At 50.5% G+C, this 25,120-nt stretch overlaps 1 protein-coding gene across 11 annotated transcripts; it reads right to left on the bottom strand.

The window, feature by feature from the left end:
* Window positions 1-245: 245 nt before the first annotated feature.
* Window positions 246-13,752, bottom strand: MAVS (mitochondrial antiviral signaling protein). 11 transcript variants are annotated; one of them, XM_027624330.2, is made up of 8 exons: window positions 13,685-13,733; window positions 10,976-11,046; window positions 10,041-10,207; window positions 8,704-8,878; window positions 7,461-7,612; window positions 6,619-6,775; window positions 4,009-4,493; window positions 246-3,083 (listed from the first exon to the last, which is right to left on the bottom strand). In XM_027624330.2, exons 3-8 carry the CDS (start codon window positions 10,158-10,160, stop codon window positions 2,643-2,645), a joined length of 1,530 nt encoding a protein of 509 aa, XP_027480131.1. In that variant the 5' UTR covers window positions 10,161-10,207; window positions 10,976-11,046; window positions 13,685-13,733; the 3' UTR covers window positions 246-2,642. The 11 variants fall into 11 exon arrangements, with proteins under 11 accessions (XP_027480131.1, XP_027480125.1, XP_027480132.1 ...); XM_027624324.2 differs by having other exon boundaries at window positions 10,041-10,173; window positions 13,685-13,730; XM_027624331.2 differs by having other exon boundaries at window positions 10,041-10,173; window positions 10,933-11,046; window positions 13,685-13,702.
* Window positions 13,753-25,120: the final 11,368 nt, after the last annotated feature.

Raw genomic sequence — 25,120 nt, forward strand, 5'->3', positions numbered from 1 at the left:
TTCCCTCCTCTGCTTGAAGTTGGCATTTTAGAGGCCTTCAGTTGACAACCACCAAAATAGGGATGCTGCTCCACATAGGCCAGATTAGGGCTTCTGGGCAGCATCAGGTGAAAAGTGCCTGGTAGGGGCGCCTGGGTGTCTCAGTCGTTAAGCGTCTGCCTTCTGCTCAGCTCATGATCCCAGGGTCCTGGGATCAAGCCCCGCATCGGGCTCCCTGCTCCGAGGGGGGCCCACTTCTCCCTCTCCCACTCCCCCTGCTTGTGTTCCCTCTCTCTGTCAAATAAATAAATAAAATCTTAAAAAAGAAAGAAAGAAAGAAAAGTGCCTGGTAGATCCCTGAATGATTCCTACACACCTTAGCTAAAGGTGTCTCCCACACGGCTGGTCACTGTGCTTGAAATTCCACCAGCAAAGTAGCATCCTTTGGGACTACACATTGCTTTCTTGAGATACTCTTTTCCAAAGCTACCCTGGGAGAGTCACACATTAAAACTAGTACCAGGGGCACCTGGGTGGCTCAGTTGGTTAAGCGACTGCCTTCGGCTCAGGTCATGATCCTGGAGTCCTGGGATCGAGTCCCACATCAGGCTCCCGGCTCAGCGGGGAGCCTGCTTCTCCCTCTGACCTTCTCCCCTCTCATACTGTTTCTCTCCCTCTCTCTCAAATAAATAAATAAAATCTTAAAAAAAAAAATAAAACTAGTACCGGTGCATGAATTGTTTACTGACCCGGGTATCTGCGAGTGACGGAGAGCGCAGAGGGCTGGCTAAGAGCAAGGGTGATGGGGGGTGGTACAGATAGCTTGGGCAAGGACCTCTCCTAGTTTCAGGGTGCAGGCTGCTGGGATCGGAGCGAGGGTTGAAAAGAAGTTTAGGGGGAAAGGGACAGGTCATTCAAGCCCCCTAGGGCAGTACAAAGCAAGGCCAAAGTGGCCAAAGCAGGGTAGAGAACCTACCAGCTGACAGTTTGGGGGGTACCTTCCCAGGTAGCTTAGTCTGTCTCTTGCAGAGCACAGGAATGGAAGTGGCTCCAGAAATGGCTGCCTGAAAAAAACCCACGAAGATATTCCCCAATCCATCTGGCTGCTGAGGGGCACCCCAGCCCTTAGCCTGCACAGCCGCCCCAGTAGACATTCCTCCATTCCCACTCCCCAAAGACTCAATGCACAGGATGAAGAAGGGGGGGAGGGGTAGGCAGTAGGGTCTGAATCTGCCTGGTAAGCTGTAGCCAAGTGCTCCAGCCCCTCCACGTTTGTAACAACATGTATCCAACGCTTAATAAATGCCAGGAACCATTCTAGGGCTGATGTAGATAAGCTCATTTAATCCTCACAACACTAGGAGATCTATGTTTTTATACATAGGAAGTTTTACTATTCATCCCCATTTTACAGCTGAGGAAACGGAGGCACAGAGAGGTTAATCAAGAGCACAGAGTGACAAAGCACAGAGTGAGTGAAAGTTAAGAGTGGGGTGCAGGCCTAGGCCACCCCACACTGCAGAGTAACACCCTTACCCACTGGGCACTCTGTCTCTTAATGCCCTCATGTCTACCAGGCGGCGCAGGGGAGAGGTAGGGGAAGCTATCAGTCTTCACCAACTCTGGGTCAGGCACTTGACAAAACACTTGTGTGCTTCGATCTCAGAAGAACCCAGTGGAGATGAGCCATGATATTCACATGTGGGGAAGCAAGACCAGAGAAGTCTGATCATCTGCCAAGGCCACACAGCCCAGGAAGTGGTGGAGCTGGAATCCAAACCTTGGTCTGAGCTCAGCCCAGCAGGCCTCTTCTCCCCAAATCCCTCTCCCCCTCCCCCCCAGCTAGAGAGCATGGAGACCAGAAGGGAAGGAAAAGGAAGGGGGGGTGAGGAGGCTGGAGAGGGGCTTCAGAGGCAGTACTCAGCCTAGCAGCTGCCTTACGTTCCCCAGGGGCCAGGAGAATGCCTGGACCTCCTCTACTTTTTTTTTTTTTTTAAGATTTTATTTATTTATTTGACAGAGAGAGACACAGCGAGAGAGGGAACACAAGCAGGGGGAGTGGGAGAGGGAGAAGCAGGCTTCCCGCAGAGCAGGGAGCCCGATGCGGGGCTCGATCCCAGGACCCTGGGATCACGACCCGAGCCGAAGGCAGACGCTTAACGACTGAGCCACCCAGGCGCCCCAAGGACCTCCTCTACTTCTTGATGGACCTCAAGCAGCCATGTCCCTGGAGATGGACTACCCTGATGCTCCTGGAGCATTGGCTGGGCTTTTGGGGTCTGGAGCAAGGTCCTGTGGGGTCCCCCACCCTGCTGCACACCAGGCACCAGGGCAGGATGGGGGCACTGATAACCCCCTGCACAATCCAGTGGCACCTCCTGATCTGTGGACTTGGACAAATGGGTATACAGCCCGGATAGGGGCACCTCACCTCCTCCAGAGAATAAAGGTGACAACCAAGATTGCAGGGTGGGCGAGGTCTAGAGCACATGGGGAGGGCATGAGCTGGGACAGAAATCTGGCCTGAGGCCCCCTGGCTCCCCTCTGACCCAGGCTCCACCAGCCCCACAAAAGGGACAAGGCAGGAAGACAGCACAGTCCATGCTTGGGCTGGGTGTCCCATGGGGAAGGGAGTAGATCCATGGCAGAGAGGGCCCAGGGCTTCACTGGAGTAGGCGCCGCCTGTATACCATGGTCAGGATCATGGCCAGGAGCACCCCAGCGGCAGCTGCCCCGAGCCATGGAGCCCAGAGGCTGGCCTGGACGGACTCCTCCTCCACCAGAGGCTGCGGGGTGGCACGCGGCCCAGGATTACCCTCCAGCAGCTCGACGCTGGGGTCCTGGGCCACTTGGATCCGAATGGAATCCACCGACTGGTACTCGTTCTCCTCTGGGGCATTGTCAGGCCCCGCATCCAAGGACTCGCTGTAGCTGAGGGCCAGGTCCGCAGAGCAGCCCGAGAATGGCTCACTGTCCACCCGGGAGGCCAGCCTGCCTGGCTTGCTCAGCTCCAACTCAGAGCCCCAGCCAGCGGAGCTGGGGTCTAGCCTGGGCAAGCTGTCTCTGGTGGAGACGCCGGCGGGTACTGGAGCCGCTGCAGTCTCCTGGGAGAGAAAGGAGGGGCTGGAAGGGACTGGGGACGGCAGGGAGATGGCCAAGTTGGGTGGCCCCATTCCCAGCCAGGGCATGAACTAGCAACCCAACCCTCCAATTCCCAGCCCATAGTCCGGGGAGGAAGCCGCCCCCCCCTTGGGAGACTCAACCCATTGATGGTACAGGAGGGCAGTGGGGGTGGAGGGGACCAAGGCTCTGCCACAGTATCAGTAGTGACTTCCTCCCAGGCACCCCTCTCACTGCTCACTGGCCTGCCTGTGAGCTCACTCCCACCCCCCTGGAGCCCTTGGTGGTCGTGGCCCCATCCTATTTTGACATTCTGCCTGGGCCGAGGGCCATGGAGGAGCTACAGGGTCAGAGGCCTGGCCATGTGCCTAAAGGGTCCCCTGGACTTGGATCCTCCAGGCAGACAGCAGTAGCTGGGCTGGATGTGCAGGCCCAGAGGGGGCAGCTGGGGAGGGGGGGGCTGCTGCGTCAGTGGTTAATGCTACCTAAGACTGCTGTCTGTAAAGCCCGGGTCACGGAGGGCCAGACTGGATTTCCCGGTGGTAAAGAGCAAGGCGCTGAGGCAGGCAGGCCACCCTGCTCTACCCCTCACCGTTCCATCTGCAACCTGGCACTGCTGAGCTTAACAGGGAGCTGCGAGCTCTAAATGGGCCGAGGCACATGACCAGTGGGGGTGGCCATCCCACCCAACCCTCCTGAGGCATCCGCACTTAAGAGCTCGGATGATTATTATTACTCTAAAGCTCGTGGTGTGGGGTCTGGATGAGGCCAGATCTCAGCTATCTCTACACCCTTGAGCAGAAGCCCTGGGACAGCCCAGGCTAGAGACAGAATGGGGCCTGGAAAGGGTCCAAGGACAGGGCTAGGGGGGAAAAGCCTGGATGACTGCTAGGAGGGGCAAAGACTCACCCCTGAGGGTATGTTGCTCCTGAGGGTGGGCACTGTGCTGGCGGACATCCTGTGCTTAGGCACCAGGCCCGCAAGGACTCTGGGTGGTGCTGTGCCAGCATGTACTGAGTTGATAGGCAGTTTGGACGGTGGCTGACTCGTGAGCATATTCGTGGTCACTGCCCCTGAGGGTTTCGAGCAGGCAGGCAACTTGGAAGGCACTGTTCTGTCAAATGCTGAGTTGGCAGGCACCCTGGAGGGTGCTGTGCTGGTGGTCAACGAGCTGGTAGACACCCCTGCCCCACTGGGGCAGACACCAGGCTCACCGTGGTCGCCAGCACCCCCTGCACAGGCCGAGCCTGTGGAAAAGGAGGAGGTGCCAGGAGGCGGAGCGGAGACGGAGGGTGCAGGCCAACGGCTTGCCCTGGGGATGGAACGGGTCAAGGGCTGGAAGGAGGCAGTCGGAGACACAGGCCCACAGGGCAAGGTGAGGCTGGAGGCCATGCCTGCAGGTGGCAAAATAAAAAGGGAAACACATACCACAGGACCGTCACCCTAAAATCACAGTCACCCTGGGATCAGACGGCTGAAGAAGGGCCTCCGTACCCCAGCTCAAATCCCTACTGCATCCAGGCCTCCCAAATTCCTACCTGGGGAGTGTCCACCGTCCCTTTGGTCATTGCACCCAGGCCCGAGGGTCCAACAGCCGCAGGCACATCCTCGGTCCTACCTACCCTTTAGTCCTTGACCTAAAGCCGAGTCTTTCCTCTCGTAAGAGTAAAATGGTCCCTCCCCCTAACAGCATCTAGGAGCTTGAAGATCATTCATTATCCTCTGCTCTTTCTTCTCCTGCCTGGGACACCCCCCTTTCCTCCTGTGCCGGCTCCTTAGCTTGGTGAAATTCTGGATGCTCCTCCCTCTGCCGCCTCCCCGCCCCCCCCAGCCCCGGCCAGCCCAGCAGGAGCGATTCTGGACCAGGCAGAAGAGCTCACAGCAGTCAGAGGGCACCAGAGGCCCAAGCAGCCCCCAGTGTGCACAAATCTCCTGGGAGGCCTACGGACTCGGGGGGAAAGGGGTGCAGGGACAAAGCCATCCCTGACACGAGGGCTTGAACTGGGGCAAGCAGGAGGGAGCAGGTGGTGAGAGTCCATAAAGGCTTTCCCCATGGAACTCTGAGAACACACATGCCAGGCCCTACGCTGACAAAGGCCAGGAATCATTCTGATGTACCACCCCGCCCCCCCAAAATCTAACACACCACAGAATCTTGTGGGACCTGTGTCCGTGCATATACTGAAATCTAAGTGCCCTTTGCCTCCCTGGTCCATAGCAGCGTTTCCTAAAAGGTGTTCTATGGCAAGCTGACATTGTAAAGTATAAATGGGTGCTGGGGGAAGAGTTCTGGGGCGACAGGAGTGTACGGCACTAAAATGGCTTCTCTGAGCCTTTAACTGTTCATGTGCCTTGTGGCTGTCCCCGGGGCACCCAAAGTGGGGCAGGCCATAGTGTTCCATGGAACACAGTCTGGGAAATGACAATGCAGAGAAATGCCAGCCTGAAAGGTCAGAGTGGACAGCTCTATATTCCTGAGGGGGAGTGCTGAGATCTGGTGTGGAGGTCCAGGCTCTTACCTGATGAAAATCATATTTCCTCTGGGGGCTGAGAAGTTTTAGTGATTCACTGGGAGCTAGAGCCCCATTTGGAGTAGGGCATGCCTAAGGGCTCCCCTGCCTGTAGGTGGCCCAGGCATTCTGCACTGTCCTCCAGGTCCTGGAAAACCCCTACAGAGTCAGTCCTCTTGGTAGAGTCCAGAAGGAGCCCTAATCCTCTTCCCCTACCTGTATCCACACGCTCTGCAATGTAACTATCAGTCCTCTTGTCTAGAGATGGAGTCTGTTCTCTGACTCCTTGACTCTGCACTGGCCTTGTGACTTGCTCTGGCCCAGAATGAGGCTGGAGGAACGCTGCCAGCTTTGAGCCTTTGCCCCAGGAGCCTGCCCTCTCAGAATTCTGCTCAGCAGCCATGAAACAGACTTTGGTGAAGGATGGAGGACTCGCTGAAGAGAACCAAGGTGCCCCGGCCAACGGGCTTACGCAGAACGTACGTGTGTGGGCACCAGCATGTACACAGAGGGAATTCAGCCAAGATCTGAAGAACTACCCTGAACCAGCCCAAATTGCTAACCCACAGAATCATGAGCTAAAGAGTCATATTTTAAGCTACAAAATGTTGGAATAATTTGTTACATAGAAAATACGGATACAGGGGCGCCTGGGTGGCTCAGTTGGTTGGGCGACTGCCTTCGGCTCAGGTCATGATCCTGGAGTCCCGGGATCGAGTCCCGCATCAGGCTCCCTGCTTGGCAGGGAGTCTGCTTCTCCCTCTGACCCTCTTCCCTCTCGTGCTCTCTCTCTCTCATTCTCTCTCTCAAATAAATAAATAAAAATCTTAAAAAAAAAAAAAGAAAAAGAAAATACGGATACACCCTCTAAGGAATTGGGTTGCTCCCTGAGGTAAACTCCTTTTATTCCCACCCTTGCCTCCTGTCCAAGGAAGCCAGAGGGGCAGCCCTACTCTTCACCCTCACTGGGAGGTTGGAGAGGCCCTAGAACTCCAGATTCCACACATACCTGCTGTGTGGGCGCTGCCCAGTTCTGTGTCCTGCTCTCGATGTCCACTGGAGGTCAGAGGGCTGAAGGCTGCCATGTCAGAGGAGGGCTCCAGGGGGCTGGATGGCCTCCTCAGGACAGCCCCAAAATGGGGCATCTGTGGGACTTTCTTTGAACTCTGCAAGAGGGAAAATATAAATGAGGCAGTTGCTTCTCCCAGGAGTGGGCATCTCCTACAGGTCTCAGCCCGTGCAACGGAGTACAGAAACCAAGGAAGCCCCTTGCCCTGGCTTTGGTCATTGCCAGACCCTCTGTCTATAGAAACCTACCTCACAGAAACACACACCGTCTCATGGGAGTCTCTATTCACCTGCCTTGCCCTATAAAAGGTCCCCCTGTCTGCGGCTGCTGCACAGACCCCTTTCTTGGGCTTCAAGTCCATGGTTTGGCATCTCCTGGAGACCTCACTGCCCACTCATCACATCCCAACAGAATCAGTCATTTTCCCCTCCGAACTGGCAATAATTACTCCAACCACCCCATTACCTCCTGCTTCCCCAGTATCCCTCCACCGGTCATTCCCTGGTCGCTTGATCTAGTTCACCATCTCATCACATGAACCACTGCAAAGACCACAAAACTGTGACCTCACAGCTGGCTGATAAGAGGGTTGAGGGCCACCACAGGGTGAAGCCCTGGTCAGCAGTCTGAAAGCTGGTTTGGAGCCTCCTTCCATTGAGGGAGCCCTGAGGTTCTGAGCAGAGATTAGGCATGATTCATGGTGGGGACAGAAGAGAGCTTCTAGAAGCTGGGCAGACAGGAACACAAAAGCAGGGAGCCCAAAGTAGATTGTGAGGACACACCTCTTCCAGGGACTCTGGTGGCTGGGTGTCCTGGACAGGCATGGGGAAACTTGGCTCCTCCTCTCTGTAGCCGTTGTAGGGGGCCCTGGGGGCCACAGCGAGTCTAGAGGGCTGTGGAACCTCAGCAGGAGCTAACTGTGGCCTCTGGACCCCTGGGGGACAAAGAGAGAGTGATGTCAAGGGGGAATCAGGAGAGGCCTGGGTGTTCCTGGACCCCCAGGCCAATGACAAGCAGGCCCCCATGGCTCCCAAAGCTGTCCTGATGGAGGATGTACTTAGAAGAGACAAGATTCACTGAGTGGGAGGCAGTAGCAGGCAGGAGAGAGGAGCTAGGGAGTACAAGAACAAGAAGAGATAGAAGGAATGGAGCGGGCGGGGTGGGGGGGAGCACCTCACAAGCCTCTTACCACCCAGACTGGGTCAGCGGTCACCAATTCTCTGTCCCCCGGCATTCTGGAACCCAGTGGCTTTCTCCTCCTCCTTGTGGGTGGCTGTCACCACTAACTGACCCCTCAGAAAGAAGGAAAGGAGGGAGGGAGGGAAAAAAGAAAGAAAGCAAACAGGAGGCTATTCTAAGGCTGTAAATCTGAGCAGGGTCTCAGGAGTTATCTCTGGTCTGAAACATAAATGGGGCTGGCTTGAGTTTTCTTCCTGTTTTGACCACTCAGACATGACCTCACAAGACCCCTCTGGGCACTTGGCCGGGCAGGGAGCATTGAGAGGAAGCTGAGGAGTAACTAGGCAGCTGGGGTGGGGGACTGAGAAGACTCCAGGGGAAGTTCAGGGGAGAGGAAGAGATGAGAGAAAGGAAGGAAGGAACCCATGAGGGAGAAAGATGAGACAGTGAAGGGAGGAGAAGAGTAAACTGAGGGAGAGACAGGAGGAAATGAGAAAGAAGTGGGAAGCAAACAAAAATTAGAGGAAGCCCCATTTGCTGAGCACATGGGAGGTGTCCAGTCCCAGCTAAGCACTCAACATGCCATCCACCAACCACCACAGTCCTACAATGCAGATGTCTGGCCATTAGTTCCATTTTACAGAGGAGAAGACTGGACTTCGCCAAAGGGACATGGCTAGCAAGAAGCTAAGCTGCGATCTACACCCAGGTCTATCTATTGCCAGGGAGTCGTGGGAGGGAGGGTGACAGAGGGAGGCAGGAGGTACAGGGGTGAGGGGACAGGCTGAATGGAGGCCAGGGGAACCGACAGGGGTTCCATGAGGAGGGCCAGGGCAGGAAGCTCACCAGGCAGGTTGCTCTGGTAGATGCAGGCCACTTCGTCAGCGAGATCCACCAGCTCACAGGCCCTTAGCGCCTTGATGAGGGATTCCACCCAGCCGATCCGCCGCCGAAGGCTCCTGAAGAGCTCCCAGAGGGTGCCCTGGTTCCCAGAGAGCTGGCAAGAGGCCCGCAGTCGGTCCTGGAAGACACAGCCAGCTGCCCTGATCAAGCCAGGTGGCCCTGGCCCCTTCCCCACTCAGGAGGGGACAGCTCCAAGAGAGAGGCTCCAAGTACCCACAAGAGCGAGGCAGCCATCTGAAGCTCGGTCAGAGCCCAGGACAAGGCCAGTGTTTGGGCCCAAGTTTACGGGCAGTTATCAGGAAATAGGCTCTTACTGTGTGCCAGGCCCTGTGCTCAGGATGCTGTGAGAATTATCTTATTTAATGCTTTTGTCCCTACTCCTACTGGTGAGGAAACAGGCTTAGCAGAAATAAGGTAACAAAGATCCTACAGGCAGATCCCAGTTAGTCCGTCACCAAAGCCTGGGGTTTGGTTAGGGAGCCCTAAAGGTAAAAAGAAAGGGTCTGGATTAGCAGAAGAGGAAAGGGTATGCAGGGAACATATGACAAAAAGAAGGCAAAAGGGACAGAGAAAGGAAGCTAAGTCTAAGCATTAGGAGGATGGGGCGCTGGGAGATTCTGATAAGGAATCTGAGGGCGACAGAGGTTTTATATGCACTGAATTCCTACATACAGATGGGCAACCAGACAGCAGAAACGAAAACCCACAGGAAACATTTCCTGCAGAACTAGTCACAAGGCATCCCCACCAGCCCCCAAATACAAGGGAGGGGGGCTGGATCCTGTCAACCACAGGCCTGCGCCACTGGGAGCAGCTAAAACTGCGAGGCGGCCAGCCCTTCACCTGGGGCCACAACCAGGTCTGAGAGGCTAGGGCGGTCTGGCTCCCACGAACTCTCAAAACTGAGCCCTGGGCTCCCTGTCAGGACAGGGTCCCATGACAAGGTGAAGGGAGTCAACACTGAGCAGGAACAATGACAAGAGAGATGAAGTAAAGGAAGGTCCCGGTGGGAGCACGTGAGGAGACTGAAGCCCAGAAATCTCAGACAGCCAGCACCCTGTTTTTTTTAGCACTACACCGTATGGACGCAAGAGGGAGCTCAGCCGCGTGGGAAAGGCCAGCCTGAACCACACTTTGTTCTGTGGGCCAGAGAAGCGTCAAGGTCAAGAAGCAGGATGCAGATGATGGAGAAGCAAGGAGCTGGCCGTGGCTTTGGGGCGAAGCCCTGAGTCCCACGGCCCTGTCCCGCGTCAGCGGCGGGCTGTCATGCCCTGGCTCACCTGGTCACTTGTGGTGAGGCAGGACAGGTAAGGCAGGATCTCCGGAACATGAACACGGTCGACAAAATTGCTGTAATGGTGGCGGATATACTCATATGTCTTATCCTCGGCAAACGTCATCGCTGTCCAGGTTCTGAAGAGACAGAGGGCTCTGGCACATAAAAGGACTGACAGAGAGGGAAAAAAAGACTGGAAGAAAACACACCACACAGGGCAGCAGAGTTGGGACTGGGGTCGGACAAAAGGCAATGACTCCTTTCTTTCTCAACTCTCTGGAATGTTTGCTTCTTTCTTTAATCATCCAATCTTATTACTGCCTGAGTCCTAGAGGCCTTCAATAAGTTTGCTTAAAAATGAATTGATGACCAAAAGAAATCAGATTCAGATCTAGGACCCATTTCTGCCCTGCAGGTTGGTCAGCGTTGGGGAGGGTTCTGACGCCCTGCCATATGTGCCCCTAGCCGCTGATAGCAAGAGGGCTCCACCAAGAAGTGCTGCTTCTTTGGTGTACTAGAAAAACAAAAAGCCCAAAATAATAATAGGGTCTTCCCATTTAAAAGCTGAAGAAAATGAAGTACCAAGAAATTAAGGGGCTTGCTAGTTAGTGGAAGAGCAAAGAACAGGGGTCTTCAGGATCCAGGATCAGGTTCTTTCCAGAACATGACTGCAAGCCCGAAAGAACCTGACTGCAAGTCCACCATTAAAGCTTGCCACATACATGTTCTTAGGGTAGGAGGCTGGTTCCACTCACTGTGTGATCTGGGGCATATTACCAGTCTTTTACAGGTTTCTCTTCACCCCGAAAATGGCTTAGAGAGCTTGTTTTGACAATAAAATAGTTCAAGTGCTTCAGTTACTAGCAATTGCTACTAGTTGCTTAGGTAGCACTTACCACAACTTGCAATTATAGATGGGGTTGTCTGAGAGTTTCTTACCTGCCTCCCCCCTCAGGGAGAGCTGCAGGGAATAAGAAAGACAAGATCTCTGCCATCATCCAATTTATATTCTATTGGGGTGGGACAGAAAACAAATCAGTAAATGTATACAGAAATAGGAATTCCAGATAGTAACCAAGGCTATAAATAAAGCAGGGTAATGAGACAGAACCCCTGGAGTGATCAGGGAAGTATTTCTGAGTTGGTGACATTTGAGCTGAGGCATTCTGGGCTGTGACAAGATCAGCGTTTTGGGCGGGGGGGCGGGGCACAGCAAATTAGAAGTTCTAAGGTGGAAATGAGCTTGGCATGTTTGAAGAACAGAAAGCACAGGGCGCCTGGGTGGCTCATTTGGTTAAGTGACTGCCTTCGGCTCAGGTCATGATCCCAGGGTCTTGGGATTGAGCCCCACATCGGGCTCCCTACTCAGTGGGAAGCCTGCTTCTCCCTCTCCCACTCCCCCTGCTTGTGTTCCCTCTCTCACTGTCAATTAAATAAATAAATAAAATCTTTAAAAAAAAAAAAAAGAACAGAAAGCAGGTCTGGGTGATCCAGGTTAAGAAAGCTGAGGGGAGGGGCAGAGATCAAGGTCAAGGAGGTTAGGAGGGGTGGCTCATGTGGGGTGTTGCAGGAAAGGACTTTGGGGTCTTTGTTTTGGGGGGTTTTTTGGAGTGAAATGGGAAGCCATCAAGGGGGTTCTGAGCAGGGAAGGGAAAGGATTTGACTTATGTTAAAGACCTCCCTGGTAGTTGTGAGGACTGGACTGTGGAGGGGCCAGGATGGAAGCAGGGAGACAAATCAGGAGGCTAAAGGAAGGGGCCGCAGGATGGATATGGCCAGAATGCTGCCCATGGAGGTGGTGAGAGGTGGTTGGATTCCTGGTGTGCCGTGGATGTGGGAAGTGAGGAAGAGAGAAGAATCAAGGATGATTCCTCAGGCGCTAGGTGGATGGATGGTGACATTTAGGGAGGCCAGAGAATCTGGTGGAGAAGCTGTGGCACAGAGAGGACTCCAAAGCTCCATTTTGAACAAGTGAAGCTTGAGATGCTATGACATGTCCAAGTGGGTTTTGTGGGAAGGAAGTGGTTGGAAGACAGAGGGCCAGGCTACAGCAAAAACATAGGTGCCTGGCTTGGGTGGGACTCTAGGAGACAATGCTGCAGAGCCTCATAGCCTCATGTTGCATGCCTTGCTTTGCTAGCCACCAGGTGCCACATTCCTGCTGGGGCAAGTGTTAATGACAGAGATCAAGAGGATCAAGGAGATGGGGGGGAGGAGTCCTCTGAGCCTTCAGGAGATGAGTGAAGAACAACTCTAAGGTGGTTAAATGACCCTTTTCTCCTTCTCTTCCATGGCATCCAGGGAGGTACCAGGAGAGAATCAGGTAATACATTCTCCTGCATCTGAGCCTCAGCCCTTAGGCATAAGAGTTTGGGGAGTATGGGGACACCTGGGTGGCTCAGTCAGTTAAGCGTCTGCCTTCAGCTCAGGTCATGATCCCAGGGTCCTGGGATCGAATCCCAAATTGGCTCCTTGCTCAGTGGGTTTTCCCTCTGCCTGCCGCTTCTAATGATTGTGCTCTCTCTCTCTTGTGACAAAAAAACAAAATCTTTAAAAAAGGGGCGGGGTTGGGGGAGTATGGAAGTATAACATGCTCCAACCAAAAAGAAAGGAAGCCCGTATTTGTTCACATTTATTCACGGTCCATTATAGGCAGCCACATCCTCGGTTTCTTTCATTTAGGAGAGGAGAAATGATGCCAGGTTGCACAAGCCGACCAGTGGCCCTGACAGGATTTGAACCCAGGACTTGCTGCCTCATTGCAGCTCACCATATAACACCTTGGAGAACATAGGGGCTGCTGCAGCAAGTGAGACTCACAGCCCCAGAGCGACCAAGGCCACGGCTTGGGTGAGGGGAGTCGCTGGATGAGCGTGTGCCTGGGAGGCTGAAACAGTTGAACGGACTGTAAATCGTTCAGACAGGCTGAGTGCATTCCCTCTATGGCAGTCGCGGTTCTCAGATCGCTGTCCTTCCAGAAGTTTGTGAGACTCCACAGCATGCATAGGAGAACGTCGTTTTTTGTTTTTTGTTTTTTTCAATGTTTTCCTAGCACCTCCTTCCGGTCTCAGAGAAGGGCGGACCGACGCTGCGAGGAGAGCTGTCTACCCGAATGCCCCGTAGGCTCTGAGCGCGTCCCGGAAAGAAATAACCGCCCGGCCAAGAGGGGCGAGGCCTCACTAATTTGGCTCCGATTCCTGGTGGGACCGGGACCAGGACCGCGGAGGGAGGGAGGCTGTTCTGAGCAGGTGTCACCACCGAGAACTGTCAAGGCCCTGGGGAGGACGGCGGCCCTGGACTCTAGGCACAGTCGCGGCTCCGGTAGGTTGGCGCACCGCGGCTAGGCCTCGCCCCGGGGTCACCCTCTCCCTGCGGGGGGCTGGAGGAGCTCAGCAGCCGGCACCTGTCTCCTTCCCGCCCAATCTCCCCTCCAACTCGAGCAGACGCCCCGCGCCACCCCCGGGAGCCCTCGCTGCAGCGAACTGCGTGTACTTTAGGACCCGCTCTTCCCTAGCTCCGCGCACCCAGTCCCGTCCCCGGACCCCCGTGCGCCCCGGCGGACTCCCGAGTCTCACTCGGCTCTTGACGCCGCTGGCCACCTCCCCGAGGGGAGCCGACCGGACAGAGCGCCCGGGGCGGCTAACTTACCTCGGGTAGCCACCACCCCGCGACCAGCCGACCTCCGCCGACACTCCGGAACCCTCCCCAACGGCGGAGAGGAGGGGCGCGGCGGGGAGGGGCGGGACCGCGCGGCCATTGGCCAGACGGCGGGGGGCGGGGCTTCGCGGCCCACCCGAGCCCCTGGGTAGAGGGGGCGGGCGCTTGGCCTTGGCTCAGGGGCCTGGACACGCTGGACCGGCGATCCGGGATCGACCTAGGTTCCTACTGGGGCACAGAGGATCAGATTATTTTCTTTCCTTGTTTGTCTCGAGCAACGTCCAGGGGAAATCCAGAATCTGGCTAGAATTCAAGCCTCGGAGTCAGTGGTCGGCTGGGTCCCCATGCTTCCTACGCGAAGCAATCACTCCTCCCGCCGAGTAATTTGAGGGGGGAGGGTCTTTATGTCGTTTGTACCTGGGTTACCCAGGGCCTGGTACACAGTGAGTGCTCAATAAATATCGGGTGACACGCGAAGTTCACACGGGCGACGCCTGGGGAAACAGGATCGAGGTGGGAAGAGGCTGGGAGGTGAGAGCTGGGCAGGGACGCGACGGTCCTGGATGTGGTTTTTTGTTGTTGTTGTTTTAAGATTTTACTTATTTATTTGACAGAGAGAGACACAGCGAGAGAGGAAACACAAGCAGGGGAAGTGGGAGAGGGAGAAGCAGACTCCCTGCAGAGCAGGGAGCCCTACGCGGGTCTCTGATCCCAGGACGGGGGAGATCATGACCGGAGCCAAAGGCAGACGCCTAAGGACTGAGCCACCCAGGCGCCCCCTGGGTGTGGGTCTTGAGTGCTGTGTGGGAAAGGCTTCTCTGCCCAAGGGTCTGGGGTAGGCACCTTCCCACACTGCTTGCCAACTGCCTGGCCCTTCCTCTGCTTGGGGCAGAAACCAGCAACTATTGAGCCCCCACTGTGTTCCAGGTACCGGCTTAAAGTCACATAGCTTAGAGCCCACTAAATACTCTAAGCTATGTGACTTTAAGAGAGATTAAAAGAATCAGAAAATGGCAGTTCTTACTAAACTTAAACATGCCAAGCCTATCACCCAGCCACCACTCCTAGCTGTGTGTCCACCTAAAAACGTGCACCATAGCTAATGTCCATAGTGACTTTGTTCCCAATAGGCAAACTCTGGAAACAACCCAAAGGTTCCATCAGCAGGAGGATGAAGAGACAAACAGTGGTGTGCTCACATTGTGGAATAGTATACAGCAGTGGGAAAGAACAACCAATTAATACACACAACATGGATGAATGTCACCGGGATAAATAGGCACCACAGCTAATCAAGTCAAGCACAAAGAATACATGCTGTCTGTTCCTTCAGTTGCAAGGAAGGCAAGGTTCAAAAAGAGGCAAAACTCATCTACATAAATAGAAATCATTCACTTGTTACTTCTGGGGTGGGGTACAAGGGAACTTTTGCAGGGAATGAAAATGTTCTATATCTTTTTTTTAAAGATTTTATTTGAGAGAGAGAGAGAGAGCATGTGCACGAGCTGGGTGGGGTGGGGTGTGGAGGGGCAGGGGGAGAAGCAGACTCCCTTCAGGGCTTGATCCCAGGACCCTGGGATCATGGCTTGTGCTGAAGGCAGACGATTAACCGATTGAGCCACCCAGGCACCCCAGAAATGCTCTATATCTTGATGTGAGTGGTGGGCACATGGGCTTGTGCATATGTAAAAATGCATCAGCTGTACACTTAAGATTGTTACACTTTATACTGCAACTTAAAAAGGAAAGAAAGACTGGGCGCCTGGGTGGCTCAGTCAGGTAAGTGTCGGACTCTTGATTTTGGCTCAGGGCATGATCTCAGGGTCGGGAGATCGAGCCCTGCCTCTGGCTCCGCACTCAGTGGGGAGTCGGCTTGAGGTTCTCTCTCTCCTCAAGGGGAGGGGTTAAGAAGTTTGGCCAAAATCACATGCAAATGCCTGCATACATACCTATCTTCAAAGCCAGTGCTCCCAAACTAAACCACAGGAATATGCCTGAACACTTTTTAGATGAGATTTTAATACTTTATTGGTAACCCTGTGGATATTTCACAACATTCAGCATTTACAAAATGTTATTATCACACCTGAACTCAACTAACTATAATAGAGCCAGCTCTGCCTTGTTTAGCCAAGACAGGGTAAACGTCAATGGGTTTGAGAATTCCTCCTTCCTGCTACCTACACCAAATCCATGACCTCATATCTAATTCTTGCAGGAAGAACATGGGAGTGTGGTGACTGGCTTCCAAATGCAGTTATCACCCCTGTCTCTAACCTTGTATTAAAAAAAAAAAAAATACATCTTCCTCAAAAATACAATGAGATACTATCTTAGTCCATTTGGGCTGCTATAACAAAAATACCATACACTGGGAGGCTCAGACAACAAACACTTATTTCTAGTTCTGGAAGCTGGGAAGTCCAAGATCAAGGTGCCAGCAGATTTGGTGTCTCATAGGGGCTCACTTGCTGCTTCAGAGACACAGTCTTCTTGCTCTGTTCTCATGTGGTGGAAGGAGCAAGGGAGCTCTCTGGGGTCTCTTTTAAAAGAGCACTAATTATTCATGAGCGCTAAACCCTTATGACCCAAATCACCTCCCAAAGATACCACCTCCAAATACCATCACATTGGGGATTGGGTTTCAAAATATGTATGGGGGGGGACATAAACATTTGGTCTATAGCAGATATAAACCTTTAGGATGGCTATTATAAAACCAACAAACAAGAAAATAACAAGTGTTGGCAAGGATGTGGAGAAACTGGAACCCATGTACGTTACTTGTACATTCCCCAACTGAAACTCTATACCCATTAAACACTAACTCTCAGGGTGCCTCGGTGGCTTAGTCAGTTGGGCATCTGCCTTCGGCTCGGGTCATGGTCCCAGGGTCCTGGGATCGGGCCCCTCATGGAGGGTCCCCTGATCGGCTGGGAGTCTGCTTCTCCCTCTGCCTCTCGCTCCCTCTGCTTGTGCTCTCTCTGTCTCTCTCTCAAATAAATAAATAAAATTAAAAAAAAAAAACCCAAATGTGGGACATTCAACAGGTGTCTAGTTCAATACAGTAGCCACTTTGCATGGCAGCCATTTCCCACAAATTAAATACCATGTAAAACTCAGTTCCTCAGCCCCAGGAGCCACGTTTCAAATGCTATTTTTATATGGCTAATGGCTGCCATAGTGTACAGCACAGATACTGTGCATTTCTATCACTGCAGAATATTCTATTGGAGAGTTTTTAAAAAAGGTATACTGGACAGCACTGATCTACAGAATTACTCTCCAAAAATGTCAAGGAAAGACTGAGGAACTATTCCTGATTAAACCAGAATAAAGAGATAGAACAACTGAAAGCAATGGGAGATCCTGAACTGGACCCTGAAAATGAAAAAAAGGACATTGGTGGGACAAATGAGGAAATCTTACTAAGAGTTTGGATTAGTTACTAATACTCCATCTGTGTTAATTTTCTGGTTTTGATCATTGTACTATGGTCATGTAAGATGTAAACATTTTATTATTTTTGCAACTGTTTTGTAGGTCTGAAATTATTTCAAAATGAAAATTTTTAAAGTAAATTAAATGTAAAATCATCCCTATCTGGCTATTTATATTAATTTACCTTTTACTGTCGACTGCATTCCACCCCATTTCATGAGTAGAGTTCATTTTGGGGGTTTTTGAAGTTTTTATTTAAATTCCAGTTAACATACAGTGTTATATTAGTTTCAAGAGTACAATATAGTGATTCAGCACTTCCATACATCAGCCAGGGCTCATCATGACAAGTGCACTCCCTAATCCCTGTCACTTGGTTCACCCATCTCCCACCCACGTCCTCTCTGGTAACCATCACTTTGTTCCGTATAGTTAAGAGTCTGTTTCTAGATTTGTCTCTATCTCCTCATAAGTAGAGTTTATTGATTGCTGTCCAATTATTAGTGGAAGGGCAAGAGAGTGATTTATATCCCAGGTGCCCACCCCCACCCCTCCAGTGAGGGCCTGTGCGGTCTGCCTCCATTTTAAAACTCATAAGCAAACAGGGGGCCCAAGTCCCCTAGCCAGTGCTACTACGAGGGTTATAGCTCATATGTGTTGACTCAGCGGCCACCAGCTCACGTTTCCCCCCAGAGAGCAGAGTCAGGCCCAAAGAATAGTGACAGATGACCCCAAAGGCCCCCAAAAGGGAAATGTTCTGACGTCTGAGTCCCTTCGGGGAACTCTCCAAGACTGAAAAACAAAATATAAGCCCTGCCTTTACAACCTTGTTTCAGATAAGTTTTTAAACTGCTATTATTTAAACTATTTTATTTTTCACACTGCCAATTTCATTACAAAAAAGTTATATTTTCAGTAAAGCTGAGGAAAAATTATATGCTTATATAGTTAATATGGGGAAAACCAGAAATGCTTGACGAAGAAAATGAAATCTGTACTCCTAAGGCTACCTCTCAAGAGAAACTGCCAGTGATACTCCAGTGTTGTCTTTTCTTTTTTTTTTTTTTTAAGATTGATTTATTTATCAGAAAGAGAGAGAGAGAGACAGGAGAGGCTGGGGGGCGGGGTGGGGAGGGAAGGGCAGAGGAAGAAAAAGAATCCCAAGCAGACTCCCTGCTGAACGCAGAGCCCACAGGGGGCTGGACCCCATGACCCTGAGATCACCACCAGAGCAGAAATCAAGAGCTGGACGCTTAACTGACTGAACCACCCAGGCGCCCCACTCCAGTGTCTTTTCTTCTAGTATTTCCTTTCCTGCAATTCAGGGCCTCTGAGTCCTCCGGCTTCCAGGAGTTATCCTTGACCAGCCACATGAGATCTCTGGACATAACAGGGTCTGGTATAAGCTCACCTTACCTTTCAGTGGTCTCAGGAGAAGAGGGCGTGGCCCATGTCAGCTTGGGGGTCAGTCCCTGCTGCAGGTGGCTTCTCCGGGGCTCAGTCCCTGTGGTCAGTCAGCATGGCCTCTTCATCAGCCTCAGGCCATTGTTTGCTGGTCACCTGCCACTCAGGCACTGTTCTCCTGCCCATCCTTCCCGAGAACCACTGGCGGAAGTTGCTTGGCAACAGACGTTTACCTGAAATTTGTGGGAAAACAAGCAAATGAGTGCATGGACAGGATGTGGCTTCCAAGCTACCAGAGTTCCTAAAATTCACAGACCTCCCCCAAATACAGGAGCCGTCCCCTGATCACATCCCTCAATGGCCCCAGCTTTCTGCCTCACTGCTGCTGCCGTGCTGGCTTTCAGCCCCTCTTGCTGTCTCTTGTCCTAGGGCCCTTCCCCTAGGATCTGGTACCAGTACAGAACAGAAACCACTGTAGTTACGTTGCACATGAAAGGGCTTTGTTTCTTGAAGCATAATTCTGTGAAATGTATCAATCTTAAGTGTGCCACTTGATTTTTACCTAAGTAAACACCTGTGTAACCAGCACCTGGATCAAAATCTAGAATATTTCTCTCTCTCCAGAAAGTTCCTTTGTACCCCTTTATCGATCTTAACCCCAATTCATTATTCTGATTCCAACACTGTAGTTTAGTTTTTGCCTGTTCCTGAATTTAATATAAATGAAATCAAATAATACATGCTGTTTTGTGTCTAGCATCTTTCACCCAGCATTTTTTTTTTTAAGTAATCTCTACCCCTAATGGGGGTACTCGAACTCAGATTTTCATGCTCCACTGACTGAGCCAGCCAGGCGCCCCTACTCAACATGTTTTTGACGTTCATCTATGTTGTTGCATGTATCAGGAATTTGTTCCTCCGTTGCTGAGCGGTATTCTATTATATGAATATATCACAATTTGTTTATTCATTCTATTTTCTATGGAATATTTGGCCTTCTCCAGGTTTGGGCTACTAGTAATAAAGCTGCTATGAACATTCGTGTATAAATCTTTTTGTGGAGTTAAGCCCTCATTTAAAAATTGCTGGACAATAGGGTAGGTTTAGCTTTATTAGAAGCTTCCAGGAGCGCCTGGCTGGTTCAGTTGGTAGAGCATGTGACTCTTAGTCTCAAGGTTGTGAGTTCAAGCCCCACATTGGGCATGGAGCCTACTTAAAAAAAAAAAAAAGAGCATCCAAGCAATTCCCCAAAAGTGGTTGCATCGCTTTATACTCCCACCAGCAGTGTACTGATGGTTTCAGGCGATTCAATTCAGTCCTCTACTTCACCAACACTTAACAGGGTCAGTTTTTTTTTTCCCCCACAGGAAGGAATTTAATACAGAGAATTCATTTGTTTCAAAATTGGAGAGGGGGGAGGCAGCAAGAGGCTGCCAAGGGAGTAAGAGCACATCATCATAACCACAGTCAGAAGTGAGAAGGCCCCTGCTGCCACCCCCAGCTCCACCCAGCTCTGTCTCAATGTCTAGTCAATGCAGGAATGCCAAGTCTAACTGCTGAGACTGGCTCTAGACTCTCACATATTTGTGTCCTTGCTCTCAGCAGAAGTGGCAGCAGGAATCTCTGATGGGGCACCTAATTGTCAGACGTCATTTTAAGTATGTATTTGTAGTTCTGTGCATTTATATATTTATGTATTTAATTAAAGATTTATTTGAGAGAGAGCATGTGAGGAGGAGGAGGGGCAGAGGGAGAGAATCCCAAGCAGATTCCCTACTGAGCACAAAGCCCAACAGGGTACTACTTGGTCCCATGACCCACGGGATCATTACCTGAGCCCAAATCACGAGTTTGACGCCCAACCGACTGAGCCACCCAGGCACCCCTCATTTTATATTCTTAATTTTAGCTGCAAAGGAGTCTGGTAAGTGTATTTTTCCACTTTCCAGCCTCTGCAGAATATAGGAGAGCACCCTGTAAGGAGGTAGGGAGGGAGCTGGTTTTTATCAATTGGCTTTTGCTGAGTAAAAAAGCTATCCCAAAATGTAACTGACTAAAATAGCAACCATTTATTTAGCTCAAAATTCTGCAGATTGGTGATTTGGTACTGGTCTTAGCTAGACAGTTCTCATCTTAGTTGGGCTCACTCATGCTCGTTACCAAATCTGTTGGGAACTGACTGGCCGACGATGGGCTCAGCTGGGATGGATCACCGCTGTTCATGTGATCTCTCACTCTCCAGCAGGCCAGCCTAGGCTTGTTTTCATGATGGCTGGGCAGCTTTCCGAGAGCTCAAAATGTTCTTTAGGGCTCAGCTCCAATATAGCACATCACTTCTGCCACATTCTGCTGGCTGAAGCTAGTCACTAAGGCTGGCCCAGATTCAGGGGCAGTGGAATTAGATTTCCACCTCTTCCAGAACGTGATGTAAAGCCACAGTGCAAGGGTGTGAATAAAGGGTGGAATGAGAAGTCAGGGCAATCAACCACACTAGTCCACGACACCCACCATACCCCCCACTCCTGGAACGAGCCAGCAAATCCCAAGTACCCTCTTTCTTTTCGACAAGCAACAAGATTCCCCGAATCTTACCTTTTCTGTTCCTTTATTTCTTCCTGTTTCCCAGGTTCCTTTATTTTCCAGATCTTCAAATTAATGTTTAATGTAAGCAATATCTTTACTTTCTGAGAACTCATTCTCTGTTGTTCCATAAGGCAAAACTTATGGATGTGAGATCTTCTTGAATCTAATTACTGAGAATAGTAATTAGAGAGGCTTAAAAAAATTTTTTTTTCTATTGTTCCCTGCATGGTTTTCCTCTAAAGCCATTTTTTGCTGTTTGCTTAGTTTCTTTTTTGCGTTGGCAGTCTTTCCTCTAATGTCTGGTGAACATTGTTTGCATTAAGAATAAGGCAATAAGGGGCACCTGGGTGGTTCAGTCATTAAGCGTCTGCCTTCGGCTCATGACATGGTCCCAGGGTCCTGGGATTGAGCGCTGAGTCAGGCTCCCTGTTCAGCAAGAAGCCCGCTTTTCCCTCTTCCACTCCCCCTGCTTGTGTTCCCTCTCTTGCTGTCTCTCTCTGTCAAATAAATAAATAAAACCTTAAAAAAAAAAAATGAGGCAATAAAAAGCACCGGGAAGTTCTGTGCACATCCACTGGTTGGCTTCCTTCTGGGGCAGCCAGATGGGGACTGGCCTGTACAAGAGGCCCTGTAGGCCAGAACACAAGAGTCTCATCTCATGTATAGGGCTATTCTGTTTCTTTAGAGCATGGGTGTTTAACCTGGTTCAGGCCAATGACTCCTTGGATTGTCTGGTAAAGTCCGGAGGCCAGAGTAGTGTTTTTAACGGAATTTAAAAATACATAGGATTACCCAAAAATCCCAATTATACTGAAATACGGTCACTGAACTATTACACATTTCCTCTTTAACGTGGGCACCCAGGGCTCTTTCTGTTGGTGGGATTCTGTATCTCCTGACAGCTACACATATTTAAAGTGTACAATTTGATGAGATTTGACATACGTGTACACCTGCCAAACTATCATCACAATCAAGATAATGAACAAACCCATCACCTCCCAATTCCAAAATTGCCTTTTGTAATTTCCTTCCTTTTTAAATATTGGCCACAAGTGACAATGGTATTAGCAGAATCTGAGACTTGGTCACTAAAAGAAATGATGGATATTTTCATATCATGAAGAGACACCTCAGATTATCATTTATGTATAATGCCACTTAAATATCTTATTTACTGAAATAAACATTTGTCAAAGGGTTTTATGTCCTTTTACTTTTGATCAAGTATCCACCCCAAGCAATGCCCAGAGAGTAAATGCTGGGCTGCTAACTCTAGCTGAAGGCAAAATCTTTGCTGGGCCAAAGATTTCTGGGCCCTCAAGCTGCCGTGGCCTGAATCATTGGGGTGGACATAGAAGGTGTTACTCTGACCACTGCTAGGCTTCATAAACCCAGGCGATTCTTTCAGGCAGAGGAGGAGTTCTGGCCACCCTTTTACTCACCTTTCCCTGGGGCAGAAATCATAGGCCTATGCTAACACCCAAACAAAACGCTCACCTCTTTGAGAACACTGAAGGGAAAGATCATTCCTTCCCCTTAAGAGCAATGTAGAAAGCAAGCCAGCCTAAGTTCTGAAATGAGGAGCTCGTAGCAGGATACTTGCAAATGCTACATCACTGCTTCCTTTGCTGTAACAAGCAGCTTATCATCTGGGAAAGGGACGAGTGGTCCTGGGTATACCGGAATCCTTGAGAGGTAACAGAAGCAGGAGTTGTTTCTATCTGCTTCCCAGGAGAAAGAAGTTGTAACATGGTGATGTTGCAGAGTCCCTGGCCCCAAGGGTCTCCTATAAAACACCCACTCATTCATGCATTCATCCATTCATTTGTTTAATATATCTTGGGTGCCTGTTATGTGCCAGGTGCTATGTTTAATTGTGGAAAACAAGAGACACAATGCGAATCCTCCTGGAGGTCACAGCCTGATGGGAAAAAGAAACATTAAATAACACACAAATAAACATATGTAATGGGAGGAGGGTGGAGAAAACTGATAAAAAGTTAGAACAGCTATATCTGCTTCTTAAGGGGTATAATTCACGTCTGGAAGGATAGCTCTTTCTATGGTCCCCTCCAGGCTACACACATTAGTGGGGAAGGGATTCTTGCTTGAGAATTTAATCATGTCCTGTGTTTGTGAGTTCAAAGCAGAATTGAAAATGTGCTTTGAGTTGCTGCAGATGGAGACCCAGAACAGTCTTTTTCTTTCTCTTTTTCAAGTGGACACAGGTATGTCATCAACGGGCAGGGCTGGAGCCAAGCTGGGTAGGGGATGAGGCCCTACTCTGCTCAGTATGACCAGGACAGAAGGGAATGAACACGAATGAAACAAGGCTACTAAGCAGAGAGAGCGCAGAAGGAAGCATGGGGAGGTACTACTTAATGGGCGCACGGTTTCAGCTTCACATGATGAAAACATGCTAGAAACAATGTTCTGACTGTACTTAATGCCACTAAATTGTACACTTAAAAATGGTTAAAATGGTCAGTTTTATGTTATATATATTTTATGATAAAAAGAAAGAAAACCAATTTTTAATAAAAAAGAAAGAAGGGAGCAGCCTGAAAGTTGATGGGAGGCTGAGGCTCCAGGAGGAGCTAGGAGTAAGAAAACTCCTTTGGGGGGAATGGTCTAGAGATTCAGAGAATAAGAATGTCTAACAACCAATCTTTTTTGTTCTTTGTTCTTTAAAATAACTCTCCTCTGTCCCCCCCCAAACTTTAGTAAAAGTCTGCTACACCCAAATGCCTGATTTGAGGTGGCATCAAGGGAAAGAACATGTATTCTGAGTCCAGGCGGACACAGCACCATAGAGAGGAAAGGAGCCACATGTCTTGAGACCCAAGTGAGCCTGACACCACCACAGAAGCAGAGAAGACTCGGAGACACATACGATGCTCTGGGGCAGTGCTGAGCGTCCCACTGCAGGTGGACTGAGGGCTCATGCATCTGCCATTGCAACATTTATGGATGCACCAACTCCACAGGGTGGAGGACCTGGAACCATCCAGAGGGTAGAGGTCTGAGTCACACAGGTGAGCCTCATGAACTTCATAGTCTGCAGGCTCTCTCCTAGGCTAAGCTGAACCGGGTCCAGCGGGGCCTCTGCCTGTAGTTCCTACCTCGTGGAAAATAAGAGATACATCTTCAGGAAGTCATTTTTCTTTTTCCATGCTTTCTGGGATCTGCCATGTTAAAAGGATTAAGAGGTGGAGGGATGGGTGAAATAGATAAAGGGAATTAAGAGGTACTTCCAGTTATAAAATACATAAGTCAACGGAGATCAAAAGTACAGCATGGGGGATACGGTCAATAATATTAACAACGTGTATGGTGACAGATGGTGACTGCACCTGTGGGAGTAATGCATAAGGTACAGAACTGCTGAATCACCCTGCTGTACACCTGAAACTAATGTAACATTGTATGTCAATTATACTTCAATAATAATTTCTTTTTACTTTTTTTTTAAGTAGGCTCCAGGCCCAGCATGGAGCCCAAGGCAGGGCTTGAACTCACAACACTGAGATCGAGACCTGAGCTGAGTCAGATGCTTAATGGACTAAGACACCCAGGCGCCCCCAACAGTAATAATTTTTTAAAAGGATTAGGGAGAAAAAAGCCACAGATAACAGGAAAAGAAGAACCAACTAGTACTTAATTGGAATCCCTGAAGGGAACAAACACAATGAAATACAACAGCTATTAAAGATATAATTCAGGGGATGCCTGGCTGGCTCAGTTGGTTAAGTGTCTGCCTTCAGCTCAGGTCATGATTCCAGGGCCTTGGGATGGAGTCCCAGGTCGGGCTCCCTGCTCAGCACAGGAGTCTGCTTCTCCCTCTCCCTTGCCCTGCTTATGTTCTCTCTCTCTCTTTCTAATACATAAATAAAAGCTTTAAAATAAAATAAAATAGGGGCCCCACATCAGGCTCCCTGCTCAGTGGGAAGCCTGCTTCTCCCTCTCCCACTCCCCCTGCTTGTGTTCCCTCACTCA

This window comes from Zalophus californianus, chromosome 8, assembly GCF_009762305.2.
Source record: "Zalophus californianus isolate mZalCal1 chromosome 8, mZalCal1.pri.v2, whole genome shotgun sequence".
Taxonomy (NCBI): Eukaryota; Metazoa; Chordata; class Mammalia; order Carnivora; family Otariidae; genus Zalophus; species Zalophus californianus.

Excerpts from the sequence above, each read along its gene's own strand:
- MAVS (XM_027624324.2), bottom strand. The coding sequence starts at position 11,034 with ATGATGGCAGAGATCTTGTCTTTCTTATTCCCTGCAGCTCTCCCTGAG. Across the intron at positions 7,613-8,703 it reads CTACCAGAGCAACCTGCCTG|GGGTCCAGAGGCCACAGTTA; the intron begins GTGAGCTTCCTG and ends TTTGTCCCCCAG. Across the intron at positions 4,494-6,618 it reads GGGCAGCGCCCACACAGCAG|GCATGGCCTCCAGCCTCACC; the intron begins GTATGTGTGGAA and ends TGCCACCTGCAG.